This window comes from Corvus kubaryi, unplaced genomic scaffold (assembly GCF_017639235.1).
Source record: "Corvus kubaryi isolate FWS band 111438036 unplaced genomic scaffold, C.kubaryi_AGA036_p1.0 37394, whole genome shotgun sequence".
NCBI classification, from domain to species: Eukaryota; Metazoa; Chordata; class Aves; order Passeriformes; family Corvidae; genus Corvus; species Corvus kubaryi.
The window spans coordinates 11447801-11465569 of record NW_024581133.1 but is presented as its reverse complement, the minus strand read 5'-3'; the positions used below and the strand labels follow the sequence as shown (position 1 = coordinate 11465569).

General features: G+C 48.3%; 1 protein-coding gene across 2 annotated transcripts in view; it reads right to left on the bottom strand.

Moving 5' to 3' along the window:
• Position 1: 1 nt before the first annotated feature.
• Positions 2–17769, bottom strand: part of SMAD3 (SMAD family member 3) — a 68423-nt gene continuing 50655 nt past the window's right edge. For both annotated transcript variants that reach the window (XM_042039483.1, XM_042039481.1), the window contains exons 4-9: positions 17356–17430; positions 16528–16578; positions 10929–11141; positions 9515–9652; positions 7082–7226; positions 2–4478 (exon numbers count right to left, since the gene is read on the bottom strand). In XM_042039483.1, coding sequence (XP_041895417.1) covers positions 4355–4478; positions 7082–7226; positions 9515–9652; positions 10929–11141; positions 16528–16578; positions 17356–17430 — 746 coding nt within the window. In that variant the 3' untranslated portion in view covers positions 2–4354. The remainder of the gene's footprint in view (positions 4479–7081; positions 7227–9514; positions 9653–10928; positions 11142–16527; positions 16579–17355; positions 17431–17769) is intronic.

The window sequence follows — 17769 nt, the reverse complement described above, 5'->3', positions numbered from 1 at the left end:
CTCAGTTTTCAAATCAAAGTTTATTAAAATGTCAAAAACAGACCTTACATGAAAAACAGACCTTCTCACATGGGAAGGGGAGGGCATACATGGGACAGTAACAAACGCAGTAATGCTGCCGGGGAAAGCCAGAGGTGGCACAGCTGGGCAGGGATGGACAGCTGGGGAGGAACTCTAAACTCTAAACACAAACAGGCTCCTATGGATCATCCAGGGACAGAGCTGGGGGTGTCCCAGCACGGACACCGCGGGGCTGCCCTGGGGCCCATGGGCTGCAGCGAGCACGAGATGAACCCACCAGGTGTGGAGGGAGCACAAGAGGAACCAAACAGGCCTGGAGGGGGCAAAGATGACCCAGCCAGTTCTGGAGGAACAGTTTTTGGTTTTTAAAGCCTCATCAAGCCCCGAGGAGCACAAAGGGCCCGTCTGAGACCCTGACTTGGTGCAGCAGCAGCACCACGGCTCCCAAGGGCTCGGGGGACTTGGTGCTCAGCTCTGTTCTCACATCACAAACTCCTCATTTCCAGCAATCATCAGCAAAGAGCAGATGGAAGATTTAATGCTCTGAGTCCTTGATTACCCCTTCTGCTAAAAATTAAATACTGGATTCATCTGACTATTCGAGAAAGACACATAAATACAAAAGCATGTACATAGTAAAAAACATTGAACTTCTCAACCACATCGCTTGGGCCACCACTAGAGAGGGCCTGGTTCTCATCCTAGCTTAGCATATCCATGAAATTCCCTCCTCCTGCCTGTCCAGTACCTCAGAGAACCAGGAAAGCTCCTGGATGCTTTGTGATATGGCTGAAGTCCTTCACTGAGCTGCGTTCTTCCTGCTTTTCCAGTTAGGAAGCAGCTCAAGGCACAGGTGTCACCACGTGGTGCTTGAGATGAGTCCTGAATACCCTTCACCCTGCAGAGGAGTCCTGCAGGGCTCAACTATGCTGATCCAAGGGGGAGGAAACTGAGAGTAACTCAGGGGTCCCCTCAGCCTTTTCCTGGCACTCAGGGGCAGCCAGAGCTCCCGGGAAATGCCTTATGATGGGAATTCTCCATCTTTGTGCGTATGCACACTGATTGCTGGAGATTAAATCAAATGGGCAGCGCTGGATTACTTCTAAGACAAGCTTAACACAAAATACAACCTGCAATTCAATACATTACTAATAAACAGATCACCACAGCCGTGGAAAAGCACAGGGCCATCGGTGTCCTCTGCCAGCAGCCTGTGTGCAGCTACACCCATGGAAGAGTCAAAGGTCCTGCTACTGACTCTGTAGGAGCAAAAATGGGTGAAATCCTGGTGAAACAAGCCAAGCCTGCCATGAAATGAGAGGATATTCCAGCCTGGAGCTGCCATCTGAGCCAGGGCATGGCTGCTCCCATCCCTTTGAGCTCCACACCAAAGCTGCTTTAGTCAAGTTGTAGGAAAAATCAGGGCCTCCTGTGCCTTCAGGGCCCTGCTGCCCCCAGCAATCCCAGCCCAATCCCTGTCCTTAGTGGCCACAGGAATGGGAACTTCCTTCCATCTCTGCATCCATGACCATCCAAGGCAGCGTGGGCAGAACGTCTCTGGGCTCACCTCAGCCCCAGGCCCATCCCTTCCCTTGTCCAGGGCACAGGACTCTGCTGGGCTTTCCAAGGTGACTCCAGAACCAACAGAGCTTTTATGAATTAGTGAGCAGCAAACAAAGGGGAGAGAGGAAATTAATACTGGAGTGGAGATAATCTCCCCTTTATCTCACTGCACTGCTCGGCCAGCTCACATTTTCCACTGGAAGTCATTTTACTTAAGGGATGATGAGGGGAGATTAACCAAAGTTTTTATGCATCATCTAAATGCTGGGTTTCAAAAGGCCTCCATTAATAATGGTCAGCAATTAACTATCCTTTAGCAAGGAGCTGTAGCTCTGGTTCCCAGCGGAAATCCAGGTTGGTGAGGAGGTGACTCTGTGTGCAAACTTCATATCAAAGCTGGGATTTGTTCCCACTTGTGGCCTCTGGATCAGGCTGGGCTCCTGCTCACACCATCACCTATAATCCCTGGCTCTGGGATTTCAGATGTCATTTTTGTTGTTAATACACGAGGCACCAGAGTCCAAATTCCCCTGTGATTATGAGGACAACAACATTTGTCACCAAAATAAGCAAGTAAGACACTTATGGAGGAAACCTGGGGCCATTTTAGAGAGCAGATTTTTTCCCTCTCATTAAAACAGCCAAAAGTCAAATATTTCTACAAAATTCAGGATAAATTTTTCTTTGCAGCTATGTTAGAAACCTGTATCTGAACCAGTGCTGAACCAATCCATGGTGACAACAGATCTGCTTTGTAAATGGCCCTAAAAAATCGTATTTTATATGGCTCTTTCCTTGCCCCAGTCTGTGCAGTCAGAGCTGTAACTCAGATCAGACACACTGTAAAATTTAACAAATTAAACATCCTAAAAGCCTCCACTGCTGCTACTGCTGTGCTGCACAGGAACAGCTCCAGTCCACATTCAGTCACAGGATATTCCAAAGTGTCTGTGTCATCAGGAGCATGTCCACCACTGAGAGTCTTCCTCAGAATTTACATTTCAGATGTTTAAAAAAGGTAATTTCTTGTTTCTGGAAGGAAACTCCCTAATCCATCCCTTCATCTGCATTTCAAGCAGAAGCAGTAGCCTCTGGGATCTGTTCCGGTGGCGTCTCATCCTCTCAGCTCCAGAAGTGGTGGGTTTGGCAAACCAGGAGAGGCTGGCAGAGGTCTCAGAAGAACAAGCAGTTGGAAAAGCAGGTGCATGGGAATTCCTGGTGGGTGTTTGATCCAATCAGTTCCCCCAATGGATCAGGGCACTCCCACAGCTGCCCCCATGCACATCTGGGAGCACAGAAGTTTGCAGGACTAAAGCTTTATCAAAACCATCCTCAAGTCCATCCCAGTCAGTCCTTCCCACAGCCACATCCAGCTTGTTTGTCTTTCATAGATTAAAAAACAAGAAAAAAAGATTTCCATAGGAAACTGATTATCACTTTCTCCCCTCCCCCTCTAATATTTTGGCACAAATGCGTAAGATATTCACTGCAGATATAAAGAAACAGATAATTGGACAGCACTGACAAAGTTATGAGACTTATTTGGCAAATGTGAACCATAAAAACAAGTGCTAAGGGTTTTTTTCCAGTTGTGGAAGTTGTTTGCCACGACAGTTGCTGCAGGGAAAAAAAATATTAAACAGTCTGGAGCATGTATGTTTAAAATGAACATTTTATAATACAAGTAAATACACACTCTCCCATTTTCTCCAGGCAAAAACACATCTTAGAGTATTTTCATCAGCTGGAACAAGTTTTACACAGAGGGGTGGTTGTGTCTGAGATGTCCTGGCTGTTGCATGTGACAGCACAGGATCCCCCCTCCAGGGGTGCTCCACACTGGCAGCCAGGACCTGCTCATTCCATCCCCGCTCCACCTGGACACGGAGCCCACGGAGCCCCTCGGGCTTTGGGAGAGGCAGAGACTGGGAAAACACAACCCAGACTCGCTGTAGTTAATGCAAACAGACTGCAGAGAACAGAGCTTTAACTGCTCCAGGCAGGGCTCCCCACGGGACAATTGTCCATCTGGGAGCAGCTCCAGTCAAAAATCACTGCAGCAACACCAGAAAGAGCCTCAGATTGGGCTTTTTGCTCCACGTGAATCCAGGCTGATCCAAGAGGGCATCATCCCTCGGGCACCAGGCAAAGCTCTGCCTCCTTGCTGGCAGTCCAGTGTGGGAAATTCCTTCCTTTTTGGAACATTCCTGTGGGAATTTGTTCTTTTGGGTGTTTGAAATGCCTCCTTCCCCCCATGCTGCTCCAGTGCCAGGTGTGGATCAGGTGGATGGTGAAGGAATGCATGAGCAGGAGCCACCCCAGAGTCCTATGGGGTCTGGTGTTTCCATCCCGGAGTCCCACAGGCTCTGGTGTTCCTGGGATGCTGCAGGACCCGAGTCTGGATTTGTGTGAGGGAAAGGGAAAGTTTCCTGGGAGCTGAGATGGCTCCTGTGCGCTCACACAGCCCAGAGCCAGGCGGGCACTGCCTGCTCTCCACTGAAACAACATCCAGCTCTTTATCCTCACAAACTCCAGCTCCAAATTCCAACTGCAGCGGCCCCGGAGCATCCCAACCAAAGTGCCGACAGTTTCAGTGGAAGTGGCTTAAACGGGTATTTAAAAACAACAACAAAACAAAGAAAACCCACTTATTTGTTTTGAAGCAGATTTTTTCTCATCGCTTGAATAACTGGGGAGTTGTTTACTATGCCTTTCCCTAAGGGTTTTCCAGAGTCTCTGCTCCCCCCACGGGCCCCCAGGAGGAGTTTCCTTAGGAGACGCTGGAGCAGCGGATGCTGGGGGAGCCCATCTGCGTGAGGACTTTGTCCAGCCACTGCAAGGGGCCGTTGAGGTGCAGCTCGATCCAGCAGGGAGTGCTGGTCACAGTCTGCCTCCTGCCAGGGGGGAGAGAACACAGAACAACACAAATGTGACTGACAGAACTTGACAAATGTAAAAGGTTTCAAACTCCTGAGCATTCCTTCCTGCTTACACAACCATCCTGGCCAAAGGAATGTCTCTCCTCCGGAACAGCCTCTGGCCTGTGCTGCTGGTTTCTTTTAAAAACCCACCTTGTCCCTTCACATTTGTTATGATCCCAGACGAGCAACTCGCTATTTACTGCTCAGATTCCTGGGAACAGGCAGCTGATTCCCTGAAGGGACAGGAAGGTGTTGATCTAAGCAAAATCCTTCGTTTTTCCTCTGCAGACCTTTCCTAGTTAGACAGCAAGGTAAGTGTTCACCTAATACGTTCAGTTTCCCTATGCACAGGACAAGGGTATTCACTTTTTGTTGTATCCTTGGGTTTCAGTAGAACGTCGAAGTGCTGGGAAGAGCTCACCCTGAGCCCTTCAGATTCCCTCCTGTATCCATGGGCCCTCCTGGGCCAGAGCTCGCCACACTCTGACCTTCCCCTGCACAAATCCCTGTTCCCCTCGCCTCTGTCATTCCCCTTGAGGCCAGACCCCACGGATATCTCCAGACGGCAAAGCACGAAGAGATGGGGAGGAAAAGAAGGAAAGGGAGACCAAGACACAGAGCAAGCGGCTCTCCCTCCTCTGCCGAGGCATGGCCGAGGTCTTGTTCCAGGCAGAGAGGCTGTTCCAGGCAGGGACAGCTGCTGTGGAGGAGGGAGATTACAAAGCAAGAGAAACAGCCTGGGAACAGCCTTGCTTTACACCCTCATTTCCCACAGAAGCTGTCCTTGGAATCTGGCGGTGGGAGGGAGAACCTGAAATCTGTGGGGCCTAGGGACAAACCAGGGGTGGAAAGGGGACCTTGTGCTTGGGGGGGTGCTCTGAGCTCTCACCACCATCCCTGTCCCTCTCCATCACAGGCTGCTCATGGAATTGGCTTCTCCCCCTTCCCTGTACCAAATCCCTGGCTCAGGAGTACTAAACACCCCCCCTCCAGACGGCCCAAGGGTGAACCAGGAATCAGAGAACGGCACTCTGGATGCTGCTCCCACAGTAGCATCTCCACCCCTGAATCACCAACCCAGCGTGCTCTGACAGGGGCAATCAGATGGGGAATTTTGTCACAAGGAAAGGCAGGACGGAGGGAGCAGCTCCGGTGTGAGCGCAGGGTTTCGGTGCCTCCAGAGCCCCACAGGGATCCCTGACTTTCCGTAAGTCACGCTTGTCTGGAGCTCATTAGGGCCTGGCTGGGAGCCAGCCCTGAACTGCTCTGGCCCGAGCTCAGGACAATTTCAAAACAAAATGGACTCCAAACATCTGGAGAAATGAAGAAAGTGGCAGAGTAACGTGCAGGGCCCGGGCTCCAGCTGATCCTGAGGCATCTCCCCCTCCTGCACAGCCACAGGGAGCAGTGGAGCAGCCCCGGAATGGCAGTGACCCCATGGAACTTTGAGTAAGGCCACAGCTTTAAAGGGTGCAGAGTCAAATATTTCCACATCACTCTTGGCTTAAATCCTCACCAGCTTTCCTTCTCAGAAAACAACATCCATTTTCCATTGAATTTCATCTCCCCTGCTTGTACCATTGATCCCTGATTTCTCTCCCTCGGCTGTTTGCTCCCCAGTGGAGTGACAGAGCAAAGCTATGGAATAACTGTTCCCACAGCATCTCCACTGTCCCTGTGGGGTCAGAGTAACCACATCATCCATCCCACACACCAGACCTCCTGCACCTCCGTTTTATTCTCAGTATTCACTGGGAAAAACAGTGATCCTGCTGCTCCCACATTCTCCCACTTGCCCTGTGGCAAGCCCTAAGGAAAGGATCAGGAGATTTAACTGTCATTTTGCAGCAACCCTCCCAGTTTTTTCAAATAGAAATTTTCAAGCCAATCTCCTTTATTTTAATCCCATTAGTCCCTGATAAAAAAAGCATTGAATCCAACCCATGGGAACCACTCACACTCACACTGTACTTCCACAAGGGCCCGGAGGGACAGGACACAGGGAATGGCTTCCCACTGCCAGAGGGCAGGGATAGATGGGATATGGGGAAGGAATTCCTGGCTGTGAGGGCGGGGAGGCCCTGGCACAGGGTGCCCAGAGAAGCTGTGGCTGCCCCTGGATCCCTGGCAGTGTCCAAGGCCAGGCTGGAGCACCCTGGGATAGCGGAAGGTGTCCCTGCCCATGGCATGGGGGTGGAATGGGATGAGCTTTAAGGTCCCTTCCAACCCAAACCATCCCAGGATTCTATAATCCTGTCTTGATAAAAGTGCAGTCTTAAGACACTCAAACCATCAAATACAGATCTAATTTTAAGGAAAAAATGTAGTAATTCCTACATGGACCATGTGGATTTATGTGCTGTGCTCCAGGTCAAGCTCTTGGTTCGTACCAGTGACCTTTCAGGTGTATCCCACAAAGAGACCAGATCAACCCATTCCCAAGAGCCACAACCCATCTGTGTTCCTGAACAGACACTGGGCTGACTCCCTGTTTTCAAAGTGGAGCAACATCTCTGCGGGACTCTCCCAGTTGGGAATTGAGGAGTGGCAGGAGCAGAGCCCAGTGGGATCCCGACCTGTACTCGGCGCCCCAGCCCTTGACGAAGCTCATGCGGATGGTGCACATGCGGGTCAGCTGGTACACGGCCTCGAAGCCCTGGTTCACCGACTGCGCCAGCAGAGCAGCGAACTCCTGGTTGTTAAAAATCTTCAGGTTACAGCCTGTGGGAAGGAACACAGCAAGGACAAGCACTGGCTTAACAGGACTGAGAATTACATCTCTTCCGGAGCAACTCAAGGCTGCTTTCCCATGTTCTCAGAGCACCTGGTGCCACACAACTCCAGAGACAGGAACTGAGGCTGCCACATTTTCACAGGAAGAAGAAAAAGGAGAGGATTCTGAATGTTGGAGGCCCCCAGCAGATTGTGACCAGCTTGTGAGACCAGACTTGGGATCCTGCTGTGGAACCTCCTCCTCCTGGATATTTCCCTCCTCTTGTAATTTAAAGCCCGACTATGACTGAACACTCAACAACAGAGATCCCTGCAGGCCCTGGAGAGGAGGAGTGCACAGGCTAAAAATAGGAGCTCCCTGGTGCTGGATTTACACGGAGTCTGTCACAGAATGGGGAAGTTCTGAAGCGAAACCACTCTGACACACCAGGAAACAGCTCTGAGAGTTAAAGAGGCTGGCAGGGCTGGTGGCAGGGCTGGTGGCAGGGCTGCTCCTGCTAAAATCCTCTCTTCTGTTTCACTATCACGTGCCAATCACTTTGCTTTTAAAACTGAAGTTTTTCCTCTGATGTTTAGCCCCAGCTAAATGACTGAGAACAACTTATTCAACTGTTCTTAGGGGAAAAAGGTGAAATATAATAACATCCTTCATAGTTTAGATAAATAAATGCCCCCCCCTCTTTAAAAAAGTGTTGCTACATCTGCTTTCTCCCAGATAACCATAAACAAGTTAAACTCTCAAACCAGGCACTCAGCTAAGGCTCATTTGGGATTACACATGGGCCAAGGCCGAAAAACAACATTTGGAGTGGGACGAATGTGTTTTGCTAAAGATCACTCGTGAGCCTCCTCTCCTGGGCTGGATTCATCTGGTGCGGAGCAAAGGGTGACCACAGCAGCTGCAGGAAGCACTGCCCACTTCTGGGATCAGGGAAGAGCCCAGGGGCTGCAGTCTCAGGGAGTTTGAAGGGAAGCAAACAAGAAGTTTGAAGGGTGAAAGCGTCAGGGCCAGGTTGAGCTCAGGGAAGGAGGAATAAACTCCAGGAGGATCCCAGTACTGGATCCCAGCCCTCAGGAGTGCTTGGGAACAGGTCTCTCCATGGGGAGGAGTGGGAATGACTCAATCCTGTCAACAAGGGAATGAAGAAACTGCTTCAAACCCAGAAGAAAAGGCGGCCAAAGACTGTGGCAAAAGTGGGGAGAGCTGGCGTCCAAAAACTGTGCCTGAGCTGGGTCCTGAGCGGAAATGTGGGCTCTTCATGTCTGCAGATGTTGACTCCAGCCAGGGTGGACTCTTGTGATGTGGTGGAGAATTAAGTCATAATTTGCAGCACTGGCAGCTGCATCTGAGAAAGGAAACCCATTAGGATGGGCCAGAGCTTGGAGTGTATGGATCTCCTCTTAAAAGAAAAAAACTCAAATATTTCTAAACAAAGAAGTTCAGTTTTTAAATATATACAGGCTTTTAACTGCAAAAAAGCCAGCTTGTGTAAGCTTAGCTAAACAACCAAATTCCATTTCAAACAGCATCTCCTCTCTTACCAGCTTTTTGCATTTATCTAACAAAAAAGCCTGTCCTTCCTAGATAGATTAAATAAATTATCTTGTAATCTTTCAGCAAAAATTTTAGACTGTAACCAGAACAACCAGGTGTCTGCAATGTGATTTCTTTAGAACAAACTAATTCCCAGAGGAGGGAGGGGATTTCACTACAGAACAGAAAAAAAAGTAACCATTTAAATCTATTACGGGTGAATCTAAATTAAGAGAAATTTCTTACCATTACTTAGAGGCACAAACAAAATTATCAATGTGTCTATCAGATAACTACAATACAACAGGGGGCTGATAAAAAACACTGAAGGAACAAGTGGCAGATTCTGCTCTAAGTTGTGCTTAGATTCTGTTCTGTTGGATGAACGTAGTGCAACTACTGGAGCCTACACAGCTGCTTCTTTCAGCAGTACCTTCATCCCTTAGGCTATAAAAATGCAACGCCCTGCTGGAATTGTCAAGTGGCTCTTTAAAGGGTAAAATAGATTTTCCAAAGAGTTTGTGGACTCCCCATCCCTCGAAGTGCTCCAGGCCAGGCTGGATGGGGCTTGGTGCAGCCTGGGGTAGTGGAAGGTGTGACAGGGGATGAGCTTTACTGTCCTTCCAATCCAACCCATTCCATGATCTTATAAGAAGTTCCCGAAGCCCGGAGATCCCCGCACCCATCCCTACCGTGACAAGGAGCAAGGCTGCCCCGGGCAGGTGCCCGGTGCGTCTCTTACCCGGGGGGATCTTGCAGACGGTGGCCGGGTGCCAGCCGTAGCGCTGGTTGCAGTTCGGGGACTGCACGAAGATGGCGCTGTCGCTGAGGCACTCGGCGAACACCTCCCCGCCGATGTAGTACAGCCTCACGCCGCGGCCTGCAACACAGCCACGGCATCAGCGCCGAAAACACCGGCAAGTGCCCCAGGGGCTGCGACAGCTCCCTCAGCCAGCTCTAAACCCGCAGCTCAGCTACCCATGATGGAAACTCTGTCCCACTGGACATTCCCGGAAACTGCTCCGTGAGCCAGGTGAGCTGAGGGAGGCAGGAGCACCGACTCCAGTTGGAATTGTACCTCCAACCCCAGCCAGGCGGTCCCTCCAAAGCAGCTCCCTCCAAAAACACACTGGTATTTTTCATATGAAGGTTCTATCAGTCAACACATGAAAGTCACCATTTCAATCAGTTAACACATGAAAAATCCTAATTTCTTCTGAAAGTCATCCCAGCTGGACATGACTGTTTGGGGATTTACTCAATGACTTAGAATGAAATTCCACAGCACTTCCAAATCCTTGCCTTTTGCTGGAGATGACTTTGTGTACAAGGACACACATACATTGCCCATAGGTGTTTACACAAATCATTAAAATCTCAGTTAATAAAGGAACAAAGTTGAAGAATACATTTTGCTGCTCACATAAACGTTTGCTGTGGTCTCACATTCTTGTTTGAATGTGTTGCTTTCATCCTTCCACAGAGCAGAAGGAGTCTGCTGCATTTAAAATCTGATTTCTGAATCTTGGTGGGTTTGGGGGTTGGAGTTTTTTTGGTGCTAGAAATAATCTTCAAAACAAGTGAGGAAAGATTCTCCTGTGCAAGAGGGAGGATTCTCCTGTTGCTCAGGAAAGGGGAGCCAAATTAGGACAAAAATCAGGTTCATTTTTGATAGGAGTCAGCAGAAAACAGTAAAGAATAAGCAATTTTGCTTTTTAGTAAAATTGTAGAAATTTGGGATGTTCTTCTTAGCACAAGTTTAACTGAAAACAAATTGGATGGGACCTTGCAGGAAAAGTGGAAATTGAGATAACAATTAAGGAACTCAGTTTCCATTTATAAAAGGTCAGTCAGAAAATCAAACAGTGCAGGAGGGAAAAGGAACACACAAAATTATCCCTGACATCCCTCCAGATACACAGAGTGTGTGAAATGGTTTAAATTCTATTACATGCAGCAATTTTAGTGTTTCTTGGTGCATTTTTGTATTACGATTACATAAAAAAACCACAATTAGGGTTGTTTTATGGGAGATCAGCCTGCTGGAATCCATGGATATTCCCACCCCAGTGCTCTAAACCTGCTAATTAAGAGGTTTTTGTGGAGGTCTCCCCCTTCCCCCCGGAAAGCCACGGACAGCAGGCAGCAGGAGTTACCGATGTGTCGCCTCGTGAGCTCCACGGCCGCGTTCCTGTTGACGTTGGACAGCAAACCGAGGCAGAAGCGCTCGGAATTGGAGGGGTCAGTGAAGCCATCCACGGTCATGGAGGGCTGGGAGGCGTGGAAAGTCTCTCCCACCCTCTGGTTGAGCTCGTAGTAGGATATGGAGCACCAGAAGGCCGGCTCGCAGTAGGTCACAGGCTGCAAATCTGCACCAAACAAAAGCCAAATCAGCCACAGGAAGGGAAAGGGGGAAAAAAAAACCCCAGCTGGTATGGAATATTGTTCTGCTCCATTCCTCAGGCTCACTTTAACCAAACTTTCATTTTAATGGAGCACAGCAAGGAGGTGACATCACCCCTGGAGCTTCTGGCACGTGGAGCAATCACAAATAGTCAAAGGCATTACTCCCTTAGCAAGTGGGGCGTCACTGAGCAGCCTCACACCTGGGAGAAATTAAATAAATAAACTCCGCTTTACTATGAAATGTGGGATCACTTTTAGGTAGCCAGTTCATTAAAGAGACAAAGAAAATGAAGGAGCAGAAAATCTTTGAAAGAATGAAGCACAAACCTGCTGTCAACAGCACAGGTGACTGCACCCTAAATCTGTGTACTTCCAGCCAGCAAGTCCAACTTTCCTTGTCATTGACCTTGCTGTGATCTCTTTGGCACTGGTGAAACCAGTAGAGTCTGAAATACACCCCAAACTGTCTGTAATTCTGGCATCAAGGTGATTTAAAAATGAGATACTTTCTCCCAGTGCACTGGATCTCAAACCATCACAGGAAAATCCATTTTCCCAGCAGGTGAAGGCCCAGCCTTCCCTGGGGTCCTGGTTTGCCTCGTGGACCAAAGCCAAGGGGCTGAAGCTGAGGAGCAGAGGGAGCTGAGGCAGCCCCAGGAAGGCAGGGTGAGTACTCAAACAGCACTGAATGATTTAACTGCTCCCACTGAAGCCGAGGAGATTCCAGCAGAGCAAGGCTCAAGTTAAATTTCCTGGAAATGCAGCCCGAGGAGGTGCCCAGCCCTGCAGGAGCCAAGCCTGAGCAGGGGACGTGCAAAGCAGACCCAGCCAATTCCTAGGTGCTACACCCCACATCCAGTGCAGGAGAATAATTCCCTCCAGTCCTCCCCCCAATTTATCACTTCATCCCCATTCAAACGGTGCTTAAAGGCAGAACAGAAGAGCTCCCATCTGGCCAAGGAGTTAACATCAAGCAGCAAACCCCAGCTTTTTCCGTAGGCTTTCCCATCTGTTGTGCTTGCACGGCTTAGGAGAATGTGGGGCTTAAGAGATGAGCTCCAAAAAAATCCAAGGCAGGTTTTCACCACCCCATCCTCCTCTCACACTGACCAGGGTCTCTGAGGAGATTTGGGAGTCTTTTCTCACCTGTACCTGTTACTCCATAACCTTCAGGTACAGGTTGGAGCAGCCAAAAGACACACTGGCTTCCTCTCATTACTGCACTGGAAGAGTTCCCAAAATAGCCAATAATCAGGAAAATCACTTTGGTTTCTGCTTTGTTACAAGCTTTGTTGGCAGCAAATAAGGAACTGAATAGAAGTGCATCTGGGGAACTCTGTAATCCTTAGCAGGCTTCAAAGTCCATGAAATCTGGAGCTTATACCCATTCCCAGTTACCTGCCACTTCCTTGTATTTTAATTTTATAGCTCAAAGCAAGCCCCTCTCTTGGTATGCACAGATGTTCCACATCATATCCAGGAGTGACACAGGTTCACTGTCCCTGCCTTTTTCTCCTGCATGGCACATTTGGTTTTCCCACTGGAAACTGCCACACCAGGGCAGATTTCTCCAGCAGCAGCCTCATTTCAGCCCCAGCTGTGCCCACCTTGGGACTGCTCTGGGCTCCTGCGGCCCCAGAGCAGTTTGGAGAGGCCCAGCAAACACCAGCTCTGCCCAGAGCCTCCCAAGGTGGGTCCACCCACTAAAGGAAACAGATCAGTTCCACTTGACTGGGCTTTTACTCGACAGCAAGTACTTTTCTAATCAAAAGGCTGCTCAGGTCCAGAAAAATCAACTCGTGTTGATCCTTAAGTAATATCTTCAGGTTGGTGCTATTCAAGTTTTAAAACACTGAAACCTCTCCATGGTTTTGTGGTCCTTGCCTTCAGAAACCATCTCCACCTGGCTGGGGCTCAAGAGAACTGTGGATTCCCCACTGAAGGATGTACAGAAATTTTACTTCTGGCTTATTTGCAGCTTGAGGAAAGACATAAACCAACAAATCCTGGTTTGAAGAAAAGCTCATCTCTAAAAACTACAACCAAGTTTTTAATGATGCTGCTTTCTCCTGTGATTTGTAGTTTTAAACTTCAGCTTAAGCTGCTGTGGGATGGGCAAGTTCCCTCTTGTGTTAGAGCTGTCATAAATATTCATTTTCAATTTATGACTTCACTGTTTGGGGAAAAGAATGCAGCTCTGCTAAAGCCAAAGGACCCTGAGGGGGTACACAGTCAATAAAAGAGGACACATGAAACCCAGGCAAATCCTGCCTGAATCATCTCTGCACAATTTCAGCCTTGACTCAGAAACAGCTTTGCTGTCAGAAGTGTCCCCTGGGTTCTGGGATGGTCCCAATCCTGCATCCTCCCTCCACATGAAAGTCCTGGGAAAAATCTGCTGCCTGCTCTGCTCCCCCTCTCTGAGCACAAGGGAAGTTGCTACCCTCATTTCAGGGAAGGTGTTTGATCACAGTGTGGCTCAGAACCCACTGAGAGATGTTTCCAACTGTACCAATCCCATCTCCCTCCTTGGAAATGAGGAGATGCAGAGATGTGAGTGCTTCCTTCCCTCTGCACCCAGGGAAGGGCTGGCTGTCCCCTGGGACAGGGGGACAGAGGGATGTGGATGTGACCGTGGGCCATGTGCTCATTCCTCTGACAGCTCCTTCGTCAAGTCCTTCTGTGGAGCAATCCCTGACAATGGATTTCCTGTGCTCCAAGGGACGGCCCCTCAGAACAACAATATGTGTGTGACCACAGGGCTGGTCCTCAGCCAGCCTGAGCTCCCTGACTACATTCCCAATGTCCACAGAATGCTGGCAACTCTCCTTTCATTTTGTTTTTAGTATTTCCCTCAGTTCGTGTTTCAGCAATAGGGAAGAGATCCTTGGATATCTGTGACTTCTACTTAAAGCTTATGTTTGACAACTGAAAACTTGACAACTGTAATTTGGAACCAAAACTCAAACATGTCCAACTCCAGCACACAAACTGAAAGGAGAATAAAATATTTTTAAAAAGATTCCAATATGTTACCTTGCAACACTTTTGTGCCTGGGAATGGAAAGATGAAATTCCCTGAGCTCCTTCCATCCCACGTTTCAGCCTGACATGGAAAACCTGCCCTGCTCCTCAAGGTAACCCTGCCCCTGGTGTCACACTTGGTTTGCCTCGTGCTGCTTTATTGCCTCTGCAACTCCCTGGAACATGGCCACGGGACTTAAGTCCAAAGTTCAGTTTATGTAAAGTCTTAGAAGCTTCAGGTAGTTCTGCTCAAATAAACAAATCAATTCTGGGACACTATTTTCTTCATGGCAAAGCTGGAAAAGCCCCCCCTCTGCTCAAGAGCTGGATGAGAAACTCCCTCCTTGCACACACTGCTGTGGGGTTTAGATTTCTATTCCATTCTCTCAACAAGTGCACAGAGAAAGCCTCATTAGACTCCTGCAGAGCGAAGTCCAGCCCTAGACAGTGGAGTTCTGCTTATCCATGGAATTACAGCAGCGCTGCAGGTCACCAGGCACCAACAGCTCCAAGAGGAGAGACCAGAGGGCCCCTTCCTGGGCTGTGACCATCAGGCTGAAGGTCTGATTTCCCTAGGAGCAGCTCCTTGCTGCAGACAAGCCATTTACAACACACATATGATGAGAATTTTGCGCTTGGACACTTCTAAGTTGCTCAGCTGCCCTTTCGTTTATTATTCTGTAGCTTCCTCACAGGCAAAAATTTACAATAAAATTAAAAGCGACAAGAAGTTCTTCATTTGTGGAAGCTCCTGCCTGAGAGCAATAAATATGGTTTGCAAGAATTTAAAGGTGTCTTTTAATGCTGGTAAATTAAACTGCTTCTCTGCTGTCTGCTCCTCAGACTACAAAGAGATTCCTTGTGCTTTACCAGCTTCACCTGCTCCTTTTTTTTTGTCCCCAGACAGCACCTGAGACATCTGATGTGTTAATAACCAGTGTCCCTGTCAGGAACGATACAGAGGTCTGTTTCCTAGAAACTCCCTTCTGCCTTATGTAAGGCATATACCACTCGCCAGGTTGGATTTGTTACATGGAATTGGCTTTTTATTTTTAGGTTGAAAAAAAAGGATAAATTGAAAGAAAAATCTCATCAGCTTCCAGGCAGCACACTCGGATAAAGGAAATAAAAATTTCTCAGTCATGTGCTCTTTTCTTGGGGTGTAGCAGTTAAAGACGTAAAAGTTTTGTGTCACCATGGCAATATTAGAAAAAAAAAAAGGGGAGGGGGAGGGGGAAGAAATCCTCTCTTCAACAGCCCCAAGATATCCACAAGTCAGCCAATGACTGACAAATTTTGGAGCAGTGTCAAAGTCTTGTGTGCCAGGATTAAAAGCATATGTAAACTTTATGGCCATGGTTATTCCAGAGCAGTCTCAAGTGGGCTCTGTCTGCTGCCTTAATGAACAGTTGGGGAGCTGATCCTGCAGCCAGGCAGAGCTGGGAGGGATTTTTATGGCACACACGGAGAGCAATTCTGAACAGGGCAAGAGCTCAGTGTGATGGAGATCAGAATGAAAATAAAGGGTGGAACTTTTGAGATAAGAGGGTACAGAAAGAGCCACAAAACCTCTTGTGGTGCTTCAGAGGTTCAGCTGCTCTCCCTTCTCCTCAGGGTTCCCCTGTTTGCTGTCACAGGTATGGAATGAGTCAGTGCCAGCCATGGTCTAACAGAGCCCTTGGGGCTGGAATGTGCTCCCTGTGCCCAGGATGGAGCTGGGAGGGGAAGATGACTCCAGATTGCAGTGTAACTTGAGTTTGGGGGAGGAAAAGCAGCTGGCTGTCAGCCAGAACAATCCTCCTGTGCATCTGTGGTTTGTGCATGTCCCCCACAAAATTCCGCACCCACAAACACCTCTGGTGCTCCAGGAATGTTGTCCATGACCTCTGCGTTCACCAGCATTCCTGCACATTCCCTGTTTATTTGGACTCTCCAACCCACCTCCTCCACTTTTCTCTTCTCAGACCAGGCTCAGTCTCACAGAATCACAGAATTCCAGGATGGTTTGGGTTGGAAGGGACCTTAAATCCCATACAGTTCCACCCCCTGCTGTGGGCAGGGACACCTTCCACTACCCCAGGTTGCTCCAGCCTGGCCTTGGACAATTCCAGGGATCCAGGGGCAGCCACAGCTGCTCTGGGCACCCTGTGCCAGGGCCTCACCGCCCTCACAGGGAACAATTCCCTGCTTGCATCCAATCCAAAGCTGCCCTCTGGCAGTGGGAAACCATTGGAATATTGTAAAAAGTGCACAACCTCGACATCATCATCCAAATGTCACCCTCTGGACTGTAATTACACCCAGCTCCCAGGATCATGTGCTTACCCAGACTGTTGTGTGCTGGAGACATGGGGTTTGGTGATAAGTTTGGAGAACCTGAAAATCAAGGTGGGATAATTATTGCTATGGAATCTGCACCAGGAAAATCACTCACAGGATCTGCCATGCTGCCCAGGCTTGTTGGAGGGACAACCCACTGCTCACTGAAGTCTCACTTTTGACACTGCAGCTTCTCTGATGTTTATTATTCCTTACAGGAGCTTTCAAATATCAACTTGCTGCTCCTTCACAGGGAATTCACTGAAGTTTAACCCATTAATTTTCCAAACTGAGCAGCACTTGGCTGTTTTACTTTCAGGTATCATCCTGACAAACCCAGTTAGCTGGGCACTAAAGAGCTTGGGTGTACATTGCCAGACAAAATATAATTAAAACCGTAACACTTTATATCCCCAATCCTGCTGGGTTTGGGACAATGGAGTATTGGATCAGGTTACACAGATCTGACCAAAAGGCTGTCAGAATTTTATCCTCAGTCATGTATATCTGCCACAAATTCTGAGCAGAGATTTTCAGTATCTGCACTTGGATGTCCCATGGACACAGAGAGGTGGTGCAGCCCATTTTAACTTTTCCTTTCACACTATTCTGAGCTGGTTTCTTTCTTTATTTTTGTTTTCTATAATGAGGGAAGTCCATGACATCTGAACATTTATATGGGCTATCTGAACATAATATATGGATTATTTGAACATAAATTAAGTATTCTCATTCCAAACCTGGCTACTTCTTTTTGTGGCAATGACAGAAAACCTGGACATTCAACTTTCTTTGGGATACAGCCACTAAATTAAAACCCCAAAGGTGACTCACCTGCATCCATGCTGGGGTTCATCTGGTGGTCACTGGTTTCTCCATCCTCACTCAAATAGCCTGGAGGAGGGGTCTCTGGAGGCATAAAATCATCACACTGTCAGTGCAACTGAAAAGTCTGGATTTTAAGCACCAAAAACATTCACTTTGTCATTCACAAGGAGCTCAAATTCTTTTTTATTACTTTTCTTTCTCAAGCTGCTGGAGGGAGGAGCCAGCACAGCCAGGGTGATATCCGTATTTGTGAATAACAGAGGAGGGGGAAACCAAAAAAATACGGATTTTCAGTCCCATAAAACTTTAAGCCATGGAGGCAGTTTTCTGTCCACATATTTCTGCTCTCCTGGAATGCAGCTGCATAACTTGTCTGCATAACTTGTCCATGCAAATAAGGTGTAAATTGCTTGTAAAAGA